This window comes from Mastigoproctus giganteus, chromosome 3, assembly GCF_048544385.1.
Source record: "Mastigoproctus giganteus isolate SK-2022 chromosome 3, ASM4854438v1, whole genome shotgun sequence".
NCBI classification, from domain to species: domain Eukaryota; kingdom Metazoa; phylum Arthropoda; class Arachnida; order Uropygi; family Thelyphonidae; genus Mastigoproctus; species Mastigoproctus giganteus.
The window spans coordinates 219,088,500-219,108,574 of record NC_143577.1 but is presented as its reverse complement, the minus strand read 5'-3'; the positions used below and the strand labels follow the sequence as shown (position 1 = coordinate 219,108,574).

At 39.0% G+C, this 20,075-nt stretch overlaps 1 protein-coding gene across 1 annotated transcript in view; it reads left to right on the top strand.

Moving 5' to 3' along the window:
• Positions 1–5,813: 5,813 nt before the first annotated feature.
• Positions 5,814–20,075, top strand: part of LOC150088729 (zinc finger SWIM domain-containing protein 7-like) — a 91,154-nt gene continuing 76,892 nt past the window's right edge. Inside the window, exon 1 of the mRNA XM_090369630.1 lies at positions 5,814–5,914. Within this exon, the coding sequence (XP_090225756.1) occupies positions 5,851–5,914 (64 nt within the window). The 5' untranslated portion in view covers positions 5,814–5,850. The remainder of the gene's footprint in view (positions 5,915–20,075) is intronic.

Here is a 20,075-nt window from a genome sequence, read left to right as displayed (position 1 = left end):
AAAGCAAGCTTATACTGCATCAGCCAAAAAACCCTTAATGTCCAAGTTTGCAGATGATACAAAGGTTGGCAGGGTTGTCAAGGACACTACTGACACTATGCTGCTGCAACAGGATCTGGAAAGGTTGAGCAGATGGGCTGAGAGGTGGCAAATGAAGTTTAACATTGACAAATGTAAAGTACTACACATGGGAAACAGCAACCCCAGAGCAACGTATCAACTCTGTGGTACTACACTGACAGTGGTAGAGAATGAAAGGGACTTGGGGGTGGTTGTGCAGGCAGATATGAAGTTCTCTGAGCAGTGCAGACAGGCTGCAAGAGTAGCTCATGGAGTATTGTCAATGATATACAGGAATTTTTCCAGCAGGGATAAGGAGGTGATTATTCCCTTGTATAAGGCAATGGTCAGGCCACACCTAGAGTACTGTATACAGGTCTGGAGGCCTCATTTCAAGAAGGATGTAGAGCTGCTGGAACGAGTACAGAGAAGGGCAACAAGATTAGTGAATGGAACAAAGGGGTGCTCTTACGAAGAAAGGCTTAAGTTTTGCAAATTACAGTGTCTGGAGACTAGATACCGGCGAGGTGATCTGATAGAGGTGTATAAAGCCTTGAATGGTTTGAGCATGCTCAATGCTGATGGGATTCTTCCTCTAGCTCAGAATAATCACCTGAGAGGGCATAAATTCAAATTGAGGAAAGACAGATGTAGGAGAGACGTGCAGAAATTTGCCTTTAGCCAGCGGGTGGTTGGTTGGTGGAAACAGACTTCCATCCCTTGTCGTGGAGGTTGATAGCCTAAATAAGTTTAAGGCTCAGCTGGACAGGTATTTTGAACGAACAGAGGGGTAAAGTGGAAGTGGGTTTTTTTTTTTTTTTGGCTGATGCTGCATAAGCTTGCTTTCTTGCATCAAATGCCTCTACTAATGCTAATGCTAACCCCTTCCTGTACCACCCATCCATTCGCTCCAAATGTTTGTCTAGTTCTGTCTTGAATTTATTTAAGATGTCAGCTTCTACAATGACAAATGGAAGTTTGTTCCAGCAATCAACCACTCGCTGGCTATTAATGACCATTAAGTCCAATCACTGATGAGACTGTACTCAATGGTTGTCTGTCTTCAATTTTTTGTTGATTTACTTATTTGTCATTCTTTTCTGGCTGATTTACCATACCTTATTTGTGATATTTTACTTTGGGCCTTTGCGCTAGCTAAAGGGTGCCAGTCTAAATTCATTCTTCATTGGTTGCATAAACTTGGCTACAACAGCCTCCTATCTTAAATATTCAAAATTTCTAGATACTGTACATATTTTCCACAGTCCTTTTTCTCTCAGTTTTCTTTTTTCGGTCGTTTCATTTATTTGTTTTGCTTTTGTAGTTTGGTTAATTGTATCATGTGATATTTCATATATATTTTTTGGATTTTAATAACAATGAATTTGTTATTCATTGGTATGTAATTTTGGCTTTATTTGTCTCTTTTTAATATGTTCAAAAAATTTTTAGATACACATTCCATCCACTTCCCTCCCCCTTTTTTTTCCATCTGGGTTTAACTACCGTCTTTGTTTCGCTACTTGTTTCTTCACTTTTCCTAGTGCCTTTCCATCCTGTCTCCCTTTTATTTCACTTACTAAACATAATATTCTAGGTAACACATTTCCCATGTTGGATATGGGAAAGTAGTTACTTATGTTTGCTGATATTTCTTTATTGCTTTACCTCTTCAGCCCTTTAGTTTCTATTTTTTTTTTCTTCATAATCCCCTAATTTCAAAGTTTATAACATAATTATTTATAATAATACATATTGAAATATATGTATTGTAATTTTAATGTTTACACATACATATATAGTAAGTAAACTCCTATCACAACACTTTTGAGGGGGACTATCCCTGAAAGAGCACTATAAGTGGGAAAGCATATAAGTAGGACCACCTTTTTCTGGGTTGGTTGGTTGGTTTATTGGGGATTTTTTTTTTTTTTTTGGCACATCAGCATCTATGGCCATAGTGCGCCACCTGTTCTGGGCCTTTTTTTTTTTTTTTATAATTTGTCAATATTTTGTAAATAATATTAATTTTTCAGTTTTTTTTTTTTAATCCTGGCATTTTAAAGCAATGATTAACATGTAAATCAACCTGTGCACCTAATTGTATTTTATTACTTTTACTGTCATCTTCAACTATTTTTTTGAACTAAAAAGAACTATTCTTTTTGAATTAAAAAGAATGAAAATTTTTTAAAATACAGTATTAAACTTAACATATTGATTGATTTTTTTTTTTTGATTTGGTAGTTTTTTTTGGCGCATCGGCTTCTGTGGCCATATTGCACCTCCAAGGTTTTTGCAGTACTTTGATCCAAGCCCGAGGCGGGAATCGAACCCGCGACCTTTGGGTTGCCGGGACTTAACATATCTTGAGTAGTATTAACATAATATTAATAATGCTGTCATTGATGAAATTTATTGCTAGCCGAGTGGGTAAAGTACCTGCCCGGCAACCCAAAGGTCGCGGGTTCGATTCCCGCCTCGGGCTTGGATCACTGTACTGCAAAAACCTTTGGAGGTGCAATATGGCCACAGAAGCCGATGCGCCAACAACTACCAAATCAAATCAATCAATCACGATGAAATTTATTGATTCTATGTTGAACACATGCATACAAAAAAAGATACTGATTACTCTAGCAGAAAAGCAGAGTATATGCTTTCTACGAAAGCAGATAAACAGTGTTGAATTCCAGGCTCAGAATGGACTGCAGATCACTAAAATTGCATTTTTTTCCAGCACATTCTTTGGTAATGTGATGTACCTATTTAATTATTAAAAATAAGATATTTTATCAAGATGCATTCCATTTAGGAAAACTTTCCATTTCAACTCTGGTGAAATTAAAAAAAAAAAAAAAAAAAAGTGTGCCAATGCAATGATGAACGGCTGGATAGCAAACCGTAAAGCAAGCCAAAAAGCTGGATAGCAAGTCTTCAAACCTTCAAGTTAAATGTGAAATAAACAAATGTCACCAGTACCAGAAATGAATCTCAGAATTTGGTCTCAATCAACATTCTGCCAAACTCAAAAATCAAGCAGAAGAAGGGTTATATCTTGGTTTATTTCTTCTGACCTTAAAAAAATGCAATATAAGTAGAAAGTTTGAACAGGAGCTCTCCAGATGATAAAAAAAATGCATGATATTTCATAGGAATGACCATTGAATTAGAAGTAAAGAGTGTTAAAAGCAGAAGAGTGCTATAAGCACAAGTGTTATGATGGGAGGTTACTGTATATCTCATTATTAGTCAATAGAAAACAGTTCCTCTGCAGGTGCTTATATCTCAAGCAGGGGAGTTCATGAGGTCTCCCAGGTTGTTGACCAATAAAATCCCCAAGATGTAAGCAGGAAGCATAGGAGCAATGGCAGGAACAAAAGCAAAAAGTTAGTTGTAGATGGAATGTTAGGCAGAATAAGTTAGGTAAATGAGATATTGTGGGGTTATGTGAGACAAGATGGAAAGGAAAAGGACTTCAGAAGTAATGGGGTAAGGATGTCATATTCTTGAAGCAATAAGAGTAAGAATGGAGTAGGAGTGGTTTCGAGTAAGCAGGTGTCCACACTCAGACACCTGCTTACTCGAAAGACTATAAAATGATCCTGAATGAACCATCTCAGGACATCCTGCCTTGTCGAAGCAGGGGCAAAAGTGGTCTGTTGAAGCTGGGGCCCTCAACCACCAGGATCTCTCTCTCTCTTTCTAAGTTTCCATGGAAACTTGGGTAGGGGTTTTGATGGCATAATTCCAGAAATATAAAAGAGATAGTATCATTTCAGACTAACATCACAGGAATTTGGCAAACATGCCAGATTCCTGGAACCTATGCTGTGGACACTGGATTACAGTGATGCCAATCTGGAGGACCAGCAGTAGCATCGATGGGGTACTTCTTAACTTTAAGAAAACTTTTAGTTTTTAGATGTGCAAAAATTTTCTTTCAGTCAGAGAGCAATTGATTGGCGGAACAAACTTCCATCTGGTGTTATGGAGAATTAGACAAATTACTAGATAGAATGGACAGGTGAGGTGGATTTTTTTTTTTTTTTATAGCATTAGCATTAGTAGAGGCATTTGATGCAAGAAAGCAAGCTTATGCAGCATCAGCCAAAAAAAAAAAAAAAAAAAAAAACCACTTCCACTTCACCCCTCTGTTCGTTCAAAATACCTGTCCAGCTGAGCCTTAAACTTATTTAGGCTATCAACTTCCACGACAAGGGATGGAAGTCTGTTCCACCAACCAACCACCCGCTGGCTAAAGGCAAATTTCCGCACGTCTATCCTACATCTGTCTTTCCTCAATTTGAATTTATGCCCTCTCAGGTGATTATTCTGAGCTAGAGGAAGAATCCCATCAGCATTGAGCATGCTCAAACCATTCAAGGCTTTATACACCTCTATCAGATCACCTCGCTGGTGCCTAGTCTCCAGACACTGTAATTTGCAAAACTTAAGCCTTTCTTCGTAAGAGCATCCCTTTGTTCCATTCACTAATCTTGTTTCCCTTCTCTGTACTCGTTCCAGCAGCTCTACATCCTTCTTGAAATGAGGCCTCCAGACCTGTATACAGTACTCTAGGTGTGGCCTGACCATTGCCTTATACAAGGGAATAATCACCTCCTTATCCCTGCTAGAAAAATTCCTATATATCATTGACAATACACCATGAGCTACTCTTGCAGCCCATCTGCACTGCTCAGAGAACTTCATATCTGCCTGCACAACCACCCCCAGGTCCCTTTCATTCTCTACCACTGTCAGTGTAGTACCACAGAGTTGATACGTTGCTCTGGGGTTGCTGTTTCCCATGTGTAGTACTTTACATTTGTCAATGTTAAACTTCATTTGCCACCTCTCAGCCCATCTGCTCAACCTTTCCAGGTCCTGTTGCAGCAGCATAGTGACAGTAGTGTCCTTGACAACCCTGCCTACCTTTGTATCGTCTGCAAACTTCGACATTAAGCTTGATATACCATCATCAATATCATTTATAAATACAGAAAACAATAATGGACCCAACACTGAGCCCTGAGGGACTCTACTAATAACATTAGTCCACGACAAGCAGTGTCCATTGATTACCACTCTCTGTCTGACTTACACTCTATATGCTTGCTTCCTTGCATCATTTGCCACTACTAAGTAGGTGAGAAAAAAAATATTCCTTTAGTATGGGTTCACCTTTGATCTAAAGTATGGCCATAGCTTCATCAGATAATAGTATGCTCTCACTGTTGGTATCGTTGGTTCTTATTATGATCTGGGGAATTATTGGATTTTTAACACCTCTCTATTATAATGTCATTCTTTATTTTTGACATTATAAAGTGCATATTTTTAAACAGTTCCTCCCATTAATCCAAATACTGAAATGAAGTATGCTATGCATCTGAAGTATGCTATGCATCTTTGTGAAATTTTAAAATTTTTGACATGTCCAGTTGAGGTTTAACATGAATTTATGTGCTTATAAAGTTATGATGCTATATTTGAATATTACCCTCTGTATTTAATAAATAAACTAAGACTGCTATTTCAGTTTTCTCATATTTATAATATCTGTAATTTATTTAGTGATAGTTATTAAAGTCATCTGATATTTTTTAAAATTTGTTCATAATTATGAGATTGTAATCTTAAGCAAGCTGCAGAATTTTATGGAAAAAAACTTATATTTGTATAGAATATTTATTTTATTGTGTTACATTTTTACACATGACCAGAATTTGTACTTCAGTAATTTTCTTACAGAATGAAACCATCCTTAAAGTTATGAGTTTCAGATAGATGAATGCTATAATTGAACAGTTGTTCAGGGAAGCTGGAATTGTATACAAAGAAAAGGGCACTTGTAAGTATTTTACACTTCTCTTTTATATATATGCATTTTAATTACAAGAATTCTGTAATTAAAATGCATACATTTAATTACAAGAACTCGTTTTCTTTTTTTTTTTTTTAATAACTAACCAAATCGCCAGTAGGAAAGCTTATAAAAAAAACATTTTCAATGCATTTTAGATTTATAAAATAGTAGTAGTATACTTTCTGATGTGGATAAAGTGTTAGCTCAAGCAAAAAAAAAAATGCTATGATGAAGATGGGAAAGCAGTTACTCATAGTAATCTGTAAATTTGACCAAATGCTTAGGTAAGTTTATTAATCATTGCGTGAACGCAAGCATCGGCCAAAAAAAAAAAAAAAAAAAACCTTCCCACATTACCTGTCCATTCCCTTCAATAGTTTGTCTAGTTCTTCCATGAATTTATTCAAACTATTCACTTCTACAAACAACAGATGGGAGTGTGTTACTACAATCAACCACCCACTGGCTGAAGTCAAACTTTTGCACATCTGTCCTGCAATCATCCCCCTGTAAATTTTAATTTTTGTCCCCTCATATATGTAGTCTGAGCAAGGGAAAGAATGCCATCAGCATTGAGCTTGCTCAATCCATTCAAAGCCTTAAACACCTAAATTAGATAACCCCTCAGGTGCCTAGTCTCTAGATACTACAGCTTGCAGAACTGAAGCCTTTCTTGAAGACCACCCTTTTATTCTCCTCACTATTCTTATTGCCCTTCTCTACATCCATTCCAGCAGATCAACATCCTTCCTAAAATATGGCCTCCAGACCTGTATGCAGTACTCAAGGTATGGCCTAACTGTTGCCTTGTATAATGGGATAATTACCCCCTTATCCTTGCTAGCAAAATTCCTGTATATCATTGACAAAAACCCCATGAGCTGTACTGGCAGCCTATCTGCACTGCTCAGAGAACTTCATATCTGACTGCACAATTACCCAAGGCCTTTTTCATTTTCCACTACCCTGAGTGTAATACCACACAGTTGGTATGTTAATCAGGATTACTGCTTCCCGTATGCAGTACTACCTTGCATTTGTCAATGTTAAACTTCAACTACCATTTCTCAGCCCTTCTGCATAATTTTTTCTGGATCGTATTGTAGTAGCTTACCTTGGTTAGTGTCATTAACAGTTAGTTAGAAAGACAGATAAGAGATGGTAGTACTTATTGTAAAATTTCAAAGCAGTTTGTGCATTAGCACATTATTTGAAGTGACCTTCAAAAACATATGTATATGCAGGGCGAGTCATGAGGAATGTGTATCACTTTGGCATGTGAAATTTCTGTGGCCATTCCAAAAAAAAATGTTATGCTAATGTGGGTGCAATTCTAAATGGTTATGGTGCTGTGGCTGTTTGAATTTTAAAAATAGCTGTGAAGTTTTGAATGGAAAAAAAATAATTAAAATAATAAAAAAAATAAACAGACATATACTAATAAAATGTTTATTCCTTCAAAGTTCATGTCTGCTCATTCATTTTTTTTTATTATAATTTTTTTACCATTCAAAACTCCTTACTATTTTTAAAAATAAAAACAGTATATACCATTTTTTATTCAGAAATTACATCCTGAAGTTATGCACATTCTTCACTACTCATCTTATATATGCATACATATATAAGATGAGTAGAGGGCACTGACTCTATTTAAAAATTACAGCTGTGAATTACAGGCTCTGAATAAGTGATAAGTGTTTGCCATTTTATTTACCTAATTGTTATTTTATATCGAACTTTATAAGTAGCCATATAGTTCTAGATACACAGGTTATTTTTAATTTAGATAAGAGTTTTTGTAGATTACTACTTAATATACGTAAAACCATTGTTTCGTCGAATCATGCAGCCATTGTTTTTGTATAGAGTGGTACGGAATTCATATTTTTAATTGTGGTAACTAGGTAGCTCTAATGTAAAATTATATAGCGTAATTCGCATCCCTGCATTTAGGATTCTATTAGAAAGTGTAGTATTGACAATTAATTAGTTAAATTTATTGATCTTATTAATTTAAAATATCATGCCCCAGACTAGAGCAGAAAAGCAATGGGCACAAATTGACAGGAGTGCTGTGACTCAGGGAGAACTGAGAGGGGCGATTCTTCAGTGCATCACAGCCTAAAAAAGATGTGCAACTTCTGAAATGTTTGCCGAACTCTCTGGAACAGAACATGATCTAGCCAAGGAGGATGTCTTTGTGTGTGCCAAGTGCAGAGAGTGTCTAGAAATTAGGCGTCAACTCAGCGTTCTGATGGGCATTTATGAGAGCTTGAGGTGTAGGGTAGATGCACCCTACACCTCAAGCACTCATAAATTAATATAAGGGGCCGATTCAGCTCTCAGCTGCCCAACTCAATGCCAGAGCTCACTTCTGGGCACCAGGCAACACAGTGGCAATCTCCAAGGCAGACTGCACTGATCCCACAGGAGTTAGTTATCATCAGTGACTCTATTATCAGGGAGACAGGGAATATATTGTGTAAAAAGGATAGATGGAATAGGACCAGGGTGTGTCTGCCAGGGGCAAAGGTTGATGACATTGTAAAGCATATATCATCTTTTAAGGGCACAAAGGGTGATATTGTTGTACACATTGGCACCAATGACATTAAGAATAGGAGATCTGCACATTTACTTAACAAGTACAGGTCAATGTTGCAAAAAAGTCGTGAGTTAGGGTTAAATTTGAAAGTGTCTGCAATTCTGCCTAGACACGATAGGAGGTAGTACATGATGAGAGCCTTATCAATCAATTCTGCCCTGGAGAAAATGTGCAAGCCTGAAGGGGTAGAATTTTTTAGATAAGAGTTTTTGTAGATTACTACTTAATATACGTAAAACCTGCCTGGTCTGTGCTTGTTAACAGGAGAGACTGCTTCTACAGGGATGGGATACACTTAAATAGAAAGGGTGCAAGAATATTTGCTGATGCTATCGAGGCAGTGTTAGGTGGATCGGAAAACTGCTAGCTTGGGGGGGGGGGATTCACAGACTAAAAGGTTAAAAGTAGCCACAGGCAGAGGTGAAGGTGATTCTTAGAATAAGCAGCAGCCTGGAACGAGGGGTATTAGGGGTTTCAGGAACTGATGGCAGTCAACGTGAAACAGGTGGGTATATGAGATGTGTTAGGGTAACTAATAATAAGATTAGGTACATGTATACTTCTAGCATGTATAACAATGCAAGAAGTATAGTAAATAAATTTGATGAAGTTGAAGTGTTGGTCAAGACATCAAACCGGATATTGTTGGGATAGCAGAGACGTGGTGTCGCACAGATATAAGGAATGCAGAACTGGAATTTGGGGAGTACAATGTGTATAGAAAGGATAGGAAGGGAGGAGGTGTTATGCTGTTAATTAAGAAAAACATAAAATCAAAAAAAGTGCATCCAGTTGATATAGATGAACAGTGCACTGTTGAGTCAGTTTGGTGTGACATAAGCACTGCGAAAGCAAAAATAAGAGTAGGGGTGTGTTATAGGCCTAATGACTCAAATGAGTACAATGCACAATTGTACAGAGAAATAGAGTAGGCTAGTAAATCAGAATGTCTTATAATGAGGGATTTTAACTTCCCAGATATAGACTGGAACTTATGGGTTGGACACTCGCGCACTAGTAAGACTTTCATGGATTTATTAGTAGTAGTAGTAGTGGCATGTGATGCAAGAAAGCAAATGTATGAGCTTATACAGCATCATCCAAAAAAAAAAAAAAAAAATATCACACCATTCCCTCCAAATGCCTGTCCAGTTCCTCCTTAAATTTATTTAACCTGTCAGCTTCTACAACGACAGAGATGGAAGTTTGTTCCAGCAATTAACAACCCGCTGGCTAAAGGCAACTTTCCGCACGTCTATTCTACATCTGTCCTTTCTTAATTTGAATTTATGCCCCCTTAGGTTCATAATAGTAGTAGTAGTAGTAGTGGCATGTGATGCAAGAAAGCAAATGTATGAGCTTATACAGCATCACCCAAAAAAAAAAAAATATATCACACCATTCCCTCCAAATGCCTGTCCAGTTCCTCCTTAAATTTATTTTACCTGTCAGCTTCTACAACGACAGAGATGGAAGTTTGTTCCAGCAATTAACCACCCGCTGGCTAAAGGCAACTTTCCGCACATCTATTCTACATCTGTCCTTTCTTAATTTTAATTTATGCCCCCTTAGGTTCATAATAGTAGTAGTAGTAGTAGTAGTGGCATGTGATGCAAGAAAGCAAATGTATGAGCTTATACAGCATCACCCAAAAAAAAAAAAAAAAAAATCACACCATTCCCTCCAAATGCCTGTCCCGTTCCTCCTTATATTTATTCAACCTATCAACTTCCACAATGACAGATGGAAGTTTGTTCCAGCAATTAACCACCCGCTGGCTAAAGGCAAATTTCCGCACATCTATTCTACATCTGTCCTTTCTTAATTTGAATATATGCCCCCTTAGGTTTGTAATCTGAACAAGTGGAAGGATCCCAACAGAATTCAGTGTGCTGAATCCATTCAAGGCCTTATACACCTCAATCAGATCACCGTGCAGGTGCCTAGTCTCCAGCCACTGAAATTTGCAGAACTTAAGCCTCTCTTGATAAGAGGATCCCTTCATTCCCCTCACCAATCTTGTTGCCCTTCTCTGTACACGCTCAAGTAAATCTACATCCTTCCTAAAATGAGGCCTCCAGACCTGTACGCAGTACTCAAGGCGTGGCCTGACCATTGCCTTATACAGAGGGACAATCACTTCCTTTTCCCTGCTAGCAAAATTCCTATATATCATTGACAAAACCCCATGACCTGCCCTGGCAGCGTGTCTGCATTGCTCAGAAAACTTCATATCTGACTGCACAATTACTCCCAGGTCTTTTTCATTTTCTACCACCTTAAGTGTAGTACCACACAGTTGGTACGTTTCTCTGGGGTTACTTCTACCCATATGCAGTACTTTGCATTTGTCAAGGTTAAACTTCAGTTGCCACTTCTTTGCCCATCTGCCCAAGTTATCTAGATCCTGTTGCGCTAGCACACTGCCATTACTGTCATTAACAACCCTGCCAACCTTTGTATCATCTGCAAACTTTGACACTAAGCTTGATATACCTTCATCAATATCATTGATAAATAGACACAACAACAGTGGACCTAACACCGAACCCTGTGGGACTCCACTAATAACATTAGTCCACAAAGAGCAGCACCCATTGATTACGACCCTCTGTCTTCTCGCACTTAACCATCCTTTTATCCATTGTAGCAACTTACCCTTAATACCATTCTGCTCCAATTTGTACAGTAGTCTTCCATGCGCAACAGTGTCAAAAGCTTTCCTGAAATCCAAATATATGATATCAAAATTATTTTTTGCATCCAGTTCCTTTGTAACCACATCATAATATCCTATCAAATTTGTCAGACAAGACTTTCCCTTAATGAACCCATGCTGTGTCTGAATTATTGCTGCAGTCTTGTCTAGATGATCCTGCAATGCATCTTTAACCAGCGACTCCATTATTTTACCCGGAACAAAAGTTAAATTAACTGGTCTGTAATTACTCGTGTCACCCTTCGATCCCCCTTTGTGAATTGGGGATACATTTGCACATCTCCAGTCCGTGGGAACCTCCCCTGAGTCCAAGGATTCTCTCATAATTATGGCTAAGGGTTTGCTTAGTTGTTTTGCCGCCTCCTTTAATATAACTGGATAGATCCCATCCACCCCAGGTGCTTTTCTTACGTTTAACTTCAACAGTTTCTCTTCCACTTTGCTCTCAGTTATTACAAAATCATTAAGTATCCTGCTACAATTTGATAACCTTCTGCCTTTTTAAAACCTTAATAATTCCTCACGTGTGAATGTAGATGTGTGATGAAAATACTCATTCAGTTTGTTTCCTATCTGAGCAGGATCATCAACAGTCGAACCATCGATGTCAAGTGGACCAATCAGATTCATCCCCCTTCCTTTTAGAGTTTATATAAGTAAAGAAATCCTTGCTGTTTTTCTTAGCATCTTTTGCCAAGGATTTCTCGTAATCTGCCTTCACCTGCCGAACCTCCATTGTGACCTGATTACAGATTAACTTATATCTGCCATAGGCTTCTGAGTCGCTTGATAATTTATATGCATCCCATGCATTTTTCTTCTCTGTTACGAGTCTCATTAGTTCATTAGATAACCATTTAGGCCTAAACCTTGAACAATATTTCTTAATATGTATGAAACTTTTAGTACCATCCACAATTAATTCCTTGAATGCTTCCCACTTAGAATTTACTGTTGGTAACATCGTCAGTTGATCCCACTGTACAGAATTTAAAAACTGTCGGAGCCCACTGTACTCACCTTTACGGAAGCAAAAATCCTTTTCTTTACCCCTGATGGTAATTAAATCTTTAAGTAATTCCCACATTAGCATTAGCAGAGGCATTTGATGCAAGAAAGCAAGCTTATGCAGCATCAGCCAAACAAACAAATAAATAAATAAATAAGAAATAACCACTTCCACTTCACCCCCTCTCTTCGTTCAAAATACCTGTCCAGCTGAGCCTTAAACTTATTTAGGCTATCAACTTCCACGACAATGGATGGAAGTCTATTCCACCAACCAACCACCCGCTGGCTAAAGGCAAATTTCCTCACAGCTATCCTACATCTGTCTTTTCTCAATTTGAATTTATGCCCTCTCAGGTGATTATTCTGAGCAAGAGGAAGAATCCCATCAGCATTGAGCATGCTCAAACCATTCAAGGCTTTATACACCACTATCAGATCACCTCGCTGGTGCTTAGTCTCCAGACACTGTAATTTGCAAAACTTAAGCCTTTCTTCGTAAGAGCACCCCTTTGTTCCATTCACTAATCTTGTTGCCCTTCTCTGTACTCGTTCCAGCAGCTCTACATCCTTCTTGAAATGAGGCCTCCAGACCTGTATACAGTACTCTAGGTGTGGCCTGACCATCGCCTTATACAATGGAATAATCACCTCCTTATCCCTGCTGGAAAAATTCCTCTATATCATTGACAATACTCCATGAGCTACTCTTGCAGCCTGACTGCACTGCTCAGAGAACTTCATATCTGCCTGCACAACCACCCCCAAGTCCCTTTCATTCTCTACCACTGTCAGTGTTGTACCACAGAGTTGATACGTTGCTCTGGGGTTGCTGTTTCCCATGTGTAGTACTTTACATTTGTCAATGTTAAACTTCATTTGCCACCTCTCAGCCCATCTGCTCAACCTTTCCAGATCCTGTTGCAGCAGCATAGTGTCAGTAGTGTCCTTGACAACCCTGCCAACCTTTGTATCGTCTGCAAACTTGGACATTAAGCCCGATATACCATCATCAATATCATTTATAAATACAGAAAACAATAATGGACCCAATACTGAACCCTGAGTGACTCCACTAATAACATTAATCCACAATGAGCAGTGTCCATTGATTACCACTCTCTGTCTTCTCCCCCTCAACCACCCCTTTATCCATAGCAGCAATTTGCCTCCAATGCCACACTGCTCCAATTTGTGCAGCAGTCTTCCATGTGCAGCAGTATCAAAAGCCTTTCTAAGATCCAAGTATATAATATCAAAGTTATTCCCTGCATCCAGTTCTTTTGTGACTGCATCATAGTATCCAATCAAATTGGTCAGGCAAGACTTCCCCTTAACAAAACCATGCTGTGTCTGAGCTCTAACTGAAGTCTTGTCTAGGTGATCCTGCAGTGCTTCTTTAACCAGTGCCTCCATTAATTTTCCAGGAACAGAAGTTAAACTAACAGGTCTATAATTACTTGTGTCGCCCTTTGATCCTCCTTTATGAATTGGGGTCACATTTGCACATCTCCAGTCCATGGGTACTTCCCCTGAGTCCAAGTAAGCTCTCATAATTATGGCTAAAAGTTTGCTTACTTCCTTTGCTGCCTCCTTTAATATAACTGGATAGATCCCATCCACCCCAGGCGCCTTTCTTGTATTTATCTTCAACAATTTCTCCTCCACTTTACTCTCAGTGATTACAAGATTCTCTAGCTTACTGCCAGAGTTGAATACACCTGTGGCATTCCCCTCGCTGAATAACTCCTCATGTGTGAATGTCGATGCAAAAAATTCATTCAGTTTGTTAGCTACCTGAGCAGGATCATCAACAGTTCAACCATCGATATCAAGTGGACCAATCTGATTCATCCCCTTCCTTCTAGAGTTTACATAAGTAAAGAACTCTTTGCTGTTTTTCTTTGCATCCCTTGCCAAAGATTTCTCGTAATCTGCCTTCGCCTGCCTAACCTCCTTTGTAACTTGGTTACAGATCAACTTGTATCTATCTTAGGCTTCTGTGTCACGTGTTAATTTGTATGTATCCCATGCATTTTTCTTCTCTGCCATATGTCTCATTAGTTCATGGGACATCCACTTAGGCCTAAACCTGGAACAATATTTCTTAGTTGGTATGTAAAGCCTAGTAGCTTCCAAGATAAGTTCTTTGAATGCTTCCCATTTTGAATTTGCTGTTGGTAACATCATCAGTTGGTCCCACTGTATAGAATTTAAATACTGTCTCAGTCCATCATAGTCGCCTTTACTAAAGCAATAACCCTTCCCTTTACCCCTAACGGTAGTTACCTCTTTGAGTAAATCCCACTTCAGCACACTGTGATCACTGCCACCTAGTGGTTCACATACCTGCAGATTCTTAATGCATGAAGAATCACTACTGATAATCAAATCAAGAGTATTACTCTCTCTAGTTGCCTCCCGAACATGCTGATGTAGAAAACAATCATCCAATAAATCCCCAAAAGCCTTGCTAATGTGTGAGTGACCAGCCCCAAAATTCCAGTCAATATCTGGGAAATTAAAATCCCCCAAAATAAGACTCTCTGATTTACTTGCTCACTCTATTTCCCTGTACAGTTTCTTATTATACTCATCAGAGTCATTAGGCCTATAGCACACTCCTACTCTCAATTTTGATCTCCCAATGCTTATGTCACACCAAACTGACTCGACACTGCACTGTCCAGCAATGTCGACTGGCTTCACTTCCTTGGATTTTATGTATTTCGTAACTAATAGCATAACCCCTCCTCCCTTCCTATCCTATCTATCCTTTCTGTAGACATTGTACTTCCCAAATTCCAGTTCTGCATTCCTCATATCTGTGTGACACCACGTCTCTGAAATCCCCACAATATCTGCCTTTGATGTTTTGAGCAATACCTCAAATTCATCAAATTTATTTACTAAACTCCTAGCATTGGTGTACACGCAAGTATACATGCACCTGTTCTTTTTCTTAGCTACCCTAACACAACCTATGTGTTTATCTGTATCCCAATGATTCCTAGCAGTCTCTGAAATATCCTGCATCTTCTTTTCCAGGCTGCGGCTCATTCCAATAGAAGCAGTGCAAGAATCACTTTCACCTCTGCCAGTGGCTACTGTTAATCTATTAGTCCTTGTATCCCCCCAATCTAGCAGTTTTCCGACCCACCTAACACTGCCTCGATAGCATCAGCAAACATTCTTGCACCCTTTCTATTTTAGTGTATCCCATCCCTGTAGAAGCAGTCTCTCCTGTTAACAAGTACAGACCAGGCTGAAAAAAATTCTACCCTTTGAGCCTTGCCCAATCTTTCCAGTGCCGAATTGATCGACAGGGCTGTCATCATATACTCCCTCCTATCGTGTCTGGGTAGAATTGCAGACACTTTCAAATTCAATCCTAATTCACGGCTTTTTTTTCAACAGTGACCTGTACTTGTTAAGTAATTCTGCCGGTCTCCTACTCTTAATATCATTAGTGCCAACGTGTACAACTATATCACCTTTTGTGCCCTTAAAAGATGATATCCGCTCTACAACGTCATCAACCTTTGCCCCTGGCAGACATACCCTGGTCCTGTTCCACCTATCCTTTTTACAAAGCATGTTTCCCGTTTCCCTGACAGTAGAGTCACCAACAACTACTAGTTCCTTTGGGACCAGTGCATTCTGCCTTGGGTACTGCCGCTGTGTTGCGTGATGACCAGGTGCAGGCTCTGGCATTGGTGTGGGCAGCTGAGAGCTTGATGGGCCTCTTTTAATCCTTTGAAGGCATCCACCCTGTCCTTCAAGCTCTCATATAGGCCCATAACAATACTGAGTTGTTGCCAGATTTCCTTACACTCCTTGCATCGTGCACACACAAAGACATCCCCCATGGCAGTATCATGTCCCGTACCCAACTGCTCCACAAACATCAAGCAAGTAGTGCATTTTAATAGGCTGTGATTCAGAGGGAAACTGCCCCCCTTCAGTTCTCCCCTGAGCCACAGCACTCCCATTAACTTGAGCCTTTTGCTTTGCTGCTCTGGTCTGGGTCATGATTTCAATTTAATTTCAATAAAATTTCAATTTCAGTACAAAATTAAAACCCTAAACTTATATCCCAACACAGCTATAACGCTATATTTATGTTTCAGTATCGAGTGTTATCTACGAAATCCCTTTATATAACTTCCGTATCAAGTTAAGTATTAATTATATATTTTTTACTAATTATTTATGTTACGTAATCCAAGTCATTATATGTATAGTTAAAAGTACAATTTAATTGACAATGAAGTTCAACTATTAATTATCTGATTAATTGACAGTGTTATGTACTATACTATATTAAGCTTATGCTATCTATTTCAAGATATTTTGTATCGCGTAACAATGGCGGCTATTTACGAATGGTAAACACGTGGATTTGATACCCTTTCCGATACTAAGTAATACCTACAAAATCGCTATCTAAGTTACTTTAATCTAAGTATCGTAAATAGGAATATAAAACTACTCTAGAAAATAAGTTAATATGCCAATTTAAGCTAATAAAACAAAAAATAAATCAGAAAAAACTTCTCTGTTCCAGGAGCGGCAAAAATGTACGTCCGCACAGGCTATTCTCGGTCTCGACTACATCAGTACACTGTGATCACTGTCACCTAGTGGTTCCTTTATCTGCAAATTCTTAATACACGAATGATCACTGCTGATAACCAGATCAAGAGTATTACTCTCTCTCTGGTTGCTTCTGGAACATGTTGCTGTGCAGAAAACAATCATCCAGTAAATCCACAAAAGTCTGACTAGTGTATGAGTGACCAACCCACAAGTTCCAGTTAATATCTGGGAAGTTAAAATCCCACATTATAAGACATTCCGATTTACTAGCCCACTCTATTTCTCTGTACAATTGTTCATTGTACTCATTCGAGTCATTAGGCCTATAACACACTCCTACTCTTATTTTTGCTTTCGCAGTGCTTATGTCACACCAAACTGACTCAACAGTGCACTGTTCATCTATATCAACTGGATGCACTTCTTTTGATTTTATGTTTTTCTTAATTAACAGAATAACACCTCCTCCCTTCCTATCCTGTCTATCCTTTCTATACACATTGTACTCCCCAAATTCCAGTTCAGCATTCCTTATATCTGTGTGACACCACGTCTCTGCTATCCCAACAATATCCGCCTTTGATGTCTTGACCAACACTTCAAATTCATCAAATTTATTTACTATACTTCTAGCATTGGTATACATGCAAGCATACATGCTCCTACTCCTATTCCTAGTTACCCTAACACATCCCATATACCCACCTATTTCAGGATGACTGCCATCCGTCACTGAAACCCCCAACACCCCACGCTCTAGGTCACTACTTATTCTAATAGAAGTTGTGCAAGAATCACCTTCACCTCTGCCTACGGCTACTGTTAAACTATTAGTCCTTGTATCCCCCCAAGCTATCAGTTTTCCGACACACCTAACACTGCCTCGATAGCATCAGCAAATATTCTTGCACCCTTTCTATTTAAGTGTATCCCATCCCTATAGAAGCAGTCTCTCCTGTTAACAAGTACAGTCCCAGCTGAAAAAAATTCTACCCCTTGAGCCTTGCACATTCTTTCCAGGGCCGAATTGATCGACAAGGCTGTCATCATTATTGGATGATTGTTTTCTGCAGGAGCATGTTCGAGAGGCAACCAGAGAGGGTAATACTCTTGATCTGGTTATCAGCAGTGATATTCATGTATTAAGAATTTGCAGATAAAGGAACCATTACGTGGTAGTGATCACAGTGTACTGATGTGGGATTTACTTAAAGATATAATTACCATCAGGGGTAAAGGAAGTGGTTTTTGCTTCCGTAAAGGTGACTACAGTGGTCTCAGGCAGTTTTTAAATTCTGCAGTTGGACCAACTGATGATATTACCAACACCAAATTCTAAGTGGGAAGCATTCAAGGAATTAATAGTGGAAGCTACTAAACGTTTCATACCTATTAAGAAATATTGTTCAAGGTTTAAGCCTAAATGGTTGTCAAATGAACTAATGAGACTCGTGGCAGAGAAGAAAAATGCATGGCATGCATATAAATTATCAGGCGACACAGAAGCCTATGGTAAATATAAGCTAGTTTGTAATCAAGTCACGAAGGAGGATAGGTAGGCAAAGGCAGATTACGAGAAATCTTTGGCAAAGGATGTAAGCAAACCCTAAGCCATAATTATGAGAGCATCCTTGGACTCACGGGAGGTCCCCACGGACTTGAGATGTGCAAATGTGTCCCCAATTCACAAAGGGGATCGAAGGGTGACACGAGTAATTACAGACCAGTTAGTTTAACTTCTGTTCCGGGTAAAATTATGGAGTCACTGGTTAAAGATACATGATCATCTAGACAAGACTGCAGCAATAATTCAGACATAGCATGGGTTTGTTAAGGGAAAGTCTTGTCTGACAAATTTGATTGGTTATTATGATACAAAGGAACTTGATGCAAAAAATAATTTTGATATCATATATTTGGATTTCAGGAAAGCTTTTGACACTGTTGCGCATGGAAGACTACTGTACAAATTGGAGCAGAATGGTATTAAGGGTAAGTTGCTACAATGGATAAAAGGATGGTAGAGTGGGAGATGACAGAGGGTGGTAATCCATGGGTGCTGCTCTTCGTTATCTAATGTTATTAGTAGAGTCCCACAGGGTTCGTGGTTGGTTCCACTGTTGTTTTGTATATTTATAATTGATATTGATGAAGGTATATCAGGCTTAGTATCGAAGTTTCCAGATGATACAAAGGTTGGCAGGGTTGTTAATGACAGTTTGTTACTGCAACAGTATCTAGAAAATTTGGGCAGATGGGCTGAGAAGTGGCAACTGAAGTTTAACATTGAAAAATGCAAAGTACTGCATATGGGTAGAAGTAACCCCAGAGAAACATACCATCTGTGTAGTACTACACTTAAGGTGGTAGAAAATGAAAAAGACCTGGGAGTAATTGTGCAGTCAGATGTGTAGCTTTCTGAGCAATGCAGACAGGGTGCCAGGGCAGGTCATGGTGTGTGTTGTTGGCGCCTCTGTAGCCAGGTGGCGAGGAGCAGCAGTGCATAGCACATGCTTCTTGATTAGACCGGGGTTCGAGCCCATCACCACCAAATACGGAGGATGCTGAAAGGTCAGGGAATGACCACCCCATATCCCAGAGAAATATGGTCTTAGTTGCTAATGCTCCTAAAAACCAAATAACAAACAAACAACAAACAAACATGGTGTGTTGTCAAAGATATACAGGAATTTTGCTAGCAAGGAAAAGGAGGTGATAGTCCCTCTGTATAAGTCAGTGGTCAGGTCACGCCTTGAGTACTGCGTGCAAGTCTGGAGGCCTCATTTTAGGAAGGATGTAGATTTTCTTGAGCATGTACAGAGAAGGGCAACAAGATTGGTGATGGGAATGAAGGGATTCTCTTACCAGGAGAGGCTAAAGTTCTGTAAATTGCAGCAGCTGGAGACTAGGCACCTGGTGATCTGATTGAGGTATATAAGGCCTTGAATGGGTTGAGCACTGAATTCTGATGGGATTCTTCCACTTGTTCAGATTATGAACCTAAGGGGGCATAAATTGAAATTGAGGAAGGACAGATGTAGAATAGATGTGCAGAAATTTGCCTTTAGCCAGTGGGTGGTTAATGGCTGGAACAAACTTCCATCTGTCTTTGTGGAAGTTGATAGGTTAAATAAATTTAAGGAGGAACTGGACAAACATTTAGAGGGGGTTGTTTTGTAATTTTTTTTTTTTTTTTTTTGGCTGATGCTGCT